This window comes from Zingiber officinale, chromosome 1A (assembly GCF_018446385.1).
Source record: "Zingiber officinale cultivar Zhangliang chromosome 1A, Zo_v1.1, whole genome shotgun sequence".
NCBI classification, from domain to species: domain Eukaryota; kingdom Viridiplantae; phylum Streptophyta; class Magnoliopsida; order Zingiberales; family Zingiberaceae; genus Zingiber; species Zingiber officinale.
In genome coordinates, this window is record NC_055987.1 from 172,659,478 (window position 1) to 172,664,739 (window position 5,262).

The 5,262-nt window shown below is 43.0% G+C and overlaps 1 protein-coding gene across 1 annotated transcript; it reads right to left on the bottom strand.

Annotated features, from left to right (window-relative positions):
• Positions 1 to 1,180: 1,180 nt before the first annotated feature.
• LOC122038429 (monocopper oxidase-like protein SKU5) lies at positions 1,181 to 4,962 on the bottom strand. The gene is made up of 10 exons (XM_042598179.1): positions 4,831 to 4,962; positions 4,574 to 4,763; positions 4,313 to 4,422; positions 3,943 to 4,213; positions 3,727 to 3,865; positions 2,796 to 3,162; positions 2,360 to 2,725; positions 2,197 to 2,275; positions 1,560 to 1,759; positions 1,181 to 1,471 (listed from the first exon to the last, which is right to left on the bottom strand). The coding sequence occupies exons 2-10, from the start codon at positions 4,706 to 4,708 to the stop codon at positions 1,357 to 1,359; spliced, it is 1,782 nt and encodes a 593-aa protein (XP_042454113.1). The 5' UTR covers positions 4,709 to 4,763; positions 4,831 to 4,962; the 3' UTR covers positions 1,181 to 1,356.
• Between the last annotated feature and the right edge of the window lie 300 nt (positions 4,963 to 5,262).

The window sequence follows — 5,262 nt, forward strand, 5'->3', positions numbered from 1 at the left end:
TATCGTATCCCAGTCTGCGTGCCGCTATTATATCCCGACCTGCAGCCTGTCTTCTGGCTTCGTACCGTATCTGGTTCCATGTTGTCAGATCCAGCTCTCCACCCTAATCGGGCGTCTACTCTTCCGGGTCCTGACAACTCGAGCAGCGTCCCATCCGAGGGCGCTCCCCTGGGCCAGGGTACGTCTTCGTACTCGTCTCTCATTTATTTCATTATTATATTATTAGCCTGTTAATTATATGTCCGTTTGATCTGCCTCGAGCCTCGGGGTATCAAGGACCGAGGGGACCCGGTCGCTGGCTGCAAGTAGCGTTGACCAGAGGACTTTTGAAGACTTGGTCAACACAGAAGCCATCTCAACACACCCCTCCTCCGGGACATTGCGACTCGGTCACCATTCTCACCACCTCACCCGGCGGTCCGTCTGACTCAGCTTCCAGACGGGATCAATATCTTTTAGGCATTCCATGCAAAGTCACCTGATAGCTAGAGATGCTAGGGGAACCAAAGCTAAGATGATAAGTGGATGGAGATTTATCATTTGAGATTGAGGAGTTGAATCTTAGGACTGGCGGGGCATAAATTCCTGTACTCCGTATAACTCATCCCCTCATCCATTTGTCTCCTCAGTCACCGTGATTTACCTTCTCCGTGGTGGTCCTGGGACAAACTAGCGGGGGCACTAGGAGCAAGCGATTCACCTTTTGCCACTTGTGTGAATTGTATACATTAAATAAAATATTTATGTAAAATAATTTTTATTGTGGAAATTATTCTGTAAGTCATTCTTTTATTATTCCATATCTATTACATTCTATCAACTAAATACTTGAATACTTATATTATATCTATTGTCTATTTCACACCCTACCAATAACTATATATATGTTCTATTGTTTGTCTATTTGATTTTATGGATCAAATGAGCTTAAGGTTGAAGCACCTAGTAAACACATGAATGAACAAAAATTTGAGTCCCATAGTGTCCCATTCGAACTGAGGCCTGGCACAACTCCAAGTTCCAAAGTTAAAAACAAAACTACTTGAACTTAGATTGATACTATAAAACCCTGATTTAATTACCTATCACATGCATCTTCCATTCTAGTGTTTCTTTTAGCTCAGTGGTAATAGTATCATAAATGACACTACCAGTTAAGTTAAAAGATTCCAAATGAAAATGTCTAACAAACCACACATATATTTAGACACAAAGAATGGCTTGTTCTCCCACAACCCAAACTGAAACAAATGGGTACAAAGCAGGAACAAAAAATTAACCAGTCACTATGAACCCCTAACGATAGTCTGGTACCCAAAGCAATACTGCATACAAAATAAGCTGTCCTCTGAGTTCTTATGGCAATGTGGCAACTGAAACCAGGAGCATCATCATCATAAACATGACTAACTCGAATGCCCGACAAGAAACTGTAGCATATGAAGTCATTCGGTGGTGAGGAGTCTGCTCACTGAAAGAGGTTACAAACAAATCTTAAAAAAAAAAAAGAGAGAATTTAAAGGAATATAAAGAAAGTAACAAATAACAAGAAGGCATACTTTTGAAACTTTTGGAGGCGACCACAGTAGAGAGCATTGTCTGGACGGGGTAACTCGGTTTTGTTAGTGTCTTCTGGGTTGACCACTCTGATGTACACTTCCTGGCCAAGATACCAGGTATCTAGATTTTGAGCACGCAAATTCCAGATTCCAACGTTGTCTAGAGAAACTAAGATTGCAGTCCATGCTCCAGGGAAAACCTGCCCAATAGATCAACAAAGGTTATGAAAGATTTTGTTTCTGAATAGCATACAGAAAAGAAAGAAAGCTTTTCATAACTATTTCTGACATGATTTCTGCTTCCAAGTTTCATATTTATTTCTGGCATGATTTCCACGTTTCTACTCCAGAGAAGAAAAAGCTACAGGATATAAGACAATTAATTTCAAGCTCTTGCATGTTATGTGATCTTGGTGACATTGATATCATCACCTCTTCACAGAATCCAAATAAGTTTCAGATAAGTTTTGGCATTAGCGTTATAGTTCTAATAGAGGGTAATTTGAATTCTAAGACATCAGTTATTCACAGTGATAATGATCTTAGCAAGCGTTGCTTGTAAGGCTGCAATATAGATAGATATGAAACTTTGCATAAATTTGCATTTTGGATTAGATGAAATTCTATGGAAAAACACCTGGGTCGAGCAACGGGCAACTCCATCCCCTTTGTTGTATGTCCCTCTACTCTCCTCTGTCCACTCACCATAGTCCATCCTACCACAATGGACTCATGGCATAAATATTTAAGAGAAAATGGAATGCTGCAACATTTAATTAAACTGTATGTCTTTTGCTTACCCTACAACAAAGAATGAATATCCATCCATGTGAAAGGTTTGAACTTTAGTATGATTGTTCTGAAATATGATCTCCATGAACCCTCGAAAAGTTCCATTGATTACAGACCTTCCAACTTTAGGTGCTCCTTTGAGAGGCCTTGTGGGAAAATCAAGTGTGTAAATACCCTTAAGCTTATACTCATCGGCAAGCCTTAATGGTGTCTCAGGGGGAGAAAATGAGATTCCATTGAGTGTAGTTCTATGTTTTCCATTGATGACTACGGGTGGTTTATTCTGCAACACATAAACCTGAGACACATTGATCGAACCATATCTGAAAGATCCTTGAGGATTTGGACGTGCAGCACCAGCACTCAGATTCCACCTGATAGATAGCGCCCAACATTCTGAGTTTGTTTAGCAAAGCCAAAGCACTAGATATTATAGAAGATTACCTGATGGATCTTGCTTGATTCATTGAGTAAGTCTTGTCATATACATCATTTGGGGGATCAGGTAGAGGACCAGACGCTTTGCCTTTGGAGTTGGAGTAGTGGAGGATGGCGACACCAGTGACTCTAGCCCAATGCGACTGGTTCACGAATCTTGCACTTGCCACAATGTAATAGTCGCTGCTTGCATTCTGATCCATTGTGACCAAGAAAGAGTAGGACTGCCCTACATGTACATCTAAGTTGGTATAGTTTTGCTGAGAAGCGTATGAGCCCTCTGTCTCCACTAGTTGCAAGTTGTGGTTTTGGATTCTGAAATTTAAGCTGGTCGAGATGCCAACATTGTGCACTCGAAAACGGTACCTTTTGCCTGTTCCAAATTCAAATCTAGTCATCCATTAGCAGTCAATATGATGCACAGTATCAAGGAACTGCTGAACTAACTGCATTAGAAATTCAGAATTCAACAGCCCATAGCATTTTTTTCTTCTTCTTTTCCCTTTCGGACAATTCAATCATGTAAAGAATTTTCTAAAAATATAGTAGCTTGATGACCTATCTCAACACTGAAACTGAATTTTTAAGTTTCTTTTTCTGCAAAAGTTGTTTCCAAATTCAAGACTATTAGTCATTTGAAACTAGATTCTTGTGAATAGATACATTTCAAAAACGATCTTGAAATTACGGAGACATTCTATTTGTGGAAAAGAAGATGAAACTGCTTTTCTCATTGTTTTTCTGCACAGGCAACCTGTTTCGAACAACATAACACTATGGTGCTTGCATTCCTAATGAAGAAAACGTGGGGATGAAAATTTCTTAGACCAAGAGATTTTGGAATTCCAGAATTTCGTCAAAAGGATGGTCTCTTTTCTAGTAGATTTTGGGATTAGTGCTGAGATTAATAAACAATCTGGGCGTGTAGTTCTTTTACCTGGATGAACATGAATCGTTTCGTAGGCAATCCCAGCAGGAACGAGAGTCCTATTGTACCGATATGGTCCCTTGCCGTTCATCAGCACGCCGTCCGGCATTCCGAGTTCCTTCCCATTCTCAAGCGCCTTCCTGAGATCCTACGTCGCGAGAAAACTCCACATCAGAACTAGATCAAGCAAGGTTTTGTGAGTCAAGGAAGTTGGCGTGTACGTACTTTGTAGTCCCTGTTGTACCAATCTCCAAGGAACAGGGTGATGTCCCCGTCTGGCTTATCGAATGGCACCGCGATCACGTCGCGGTTGTTGACGGTGATTCCCCCGTAGCCGCCGGCTGCTCTCTGGAAGCCAGTGGACGGGAAGTAGAAGTAGCTACCGATCTGGTCCTTCACCTGGAACTCATAAGTCCAATTCCATCCAGACGGAATGGGGCAGTTGGTGCCCAGCACTCCATCTTGCCATGAATTCTTCCGATGCTGGATGCCATTCCTTCAACCAAACAATTAATTAATGCTCTGTCAAAATTCCAAACAAAGAAATAGGATCCAAGATCAACAAGATAACTAGTGGAATCAGAGAGTACTCTACCATGTAATCAGCAGGGGCTCATCCAGATCATTCAGAATATTAACGACTACATTCCAATTCGTGGAGACATTGACAATGGGGCCGGGGAATTGACCGTTGATCCCAATCACCTGACAACAACCGGCGAAGACCACCATATTAGCACAATTTCTGCCTTTTTTTTCTTTTTAGTCAAACTAAAGAGAAGAGCCAAAACAGTTGGTGAAAAACAGAATCATCATTTGGTTTAGCAAGGAAGGAAGGAAGGAAGGAAAGATATGCCTGCTGCTTGACCCCGAGAGGAGCGGCAGTGATGAAGGAGACATCCCAGTCGAAGTAAGCGTAGGGATCTCCGGCGAAGCAGGGAGAGGCCACTGCCGACACCCACACCGCCAGCAACGTCCATGCCCACGCCATCCTTCTCTGCTCACACTATATAGCTTAGAGATGTTGCTAGCTAGAATGCCTTCGACTGGTGGAAAAACAGAAGGTGAATAATTGATCTAAACCAAGCTCGACGCTGCGAATTTCTCACTCACTCAGCGAATCTGCATTGGTGACGATTGGGGGGAGGACTGTGAATGGCAGCGAGTAGTTGTGATGTGAGACTGAAACCGGTACTAGATAATGGAAGACGGCCGGCGTCGGGCCCTGTGTGCTGGATCGATCAGATCTAGTACGGTGGAGCGTGGTGGGCCCCACGAATAGGTTAGGCTGCATGGACGTTGAGCGTGCCAGCGATTATCCAGAAGAAGACACTGGTCGGCTGGATCGGCTGCACCCGGCAGTACACTTGATCGCCTAGACGACTTTTCCCCTAGTTGTGCGATTGGCTTTGGTCTGGCTGTGTGTTTGGAACGAGAGAGCAGAGCATAGCGATGAGGAGAGAGGCACGTGCTGCGGCGGGCCACCGTGGACGGACGGGCCGACTGCCGAGAACTGGGTCTGGAATCTGAAAGGCAAATTGGAAG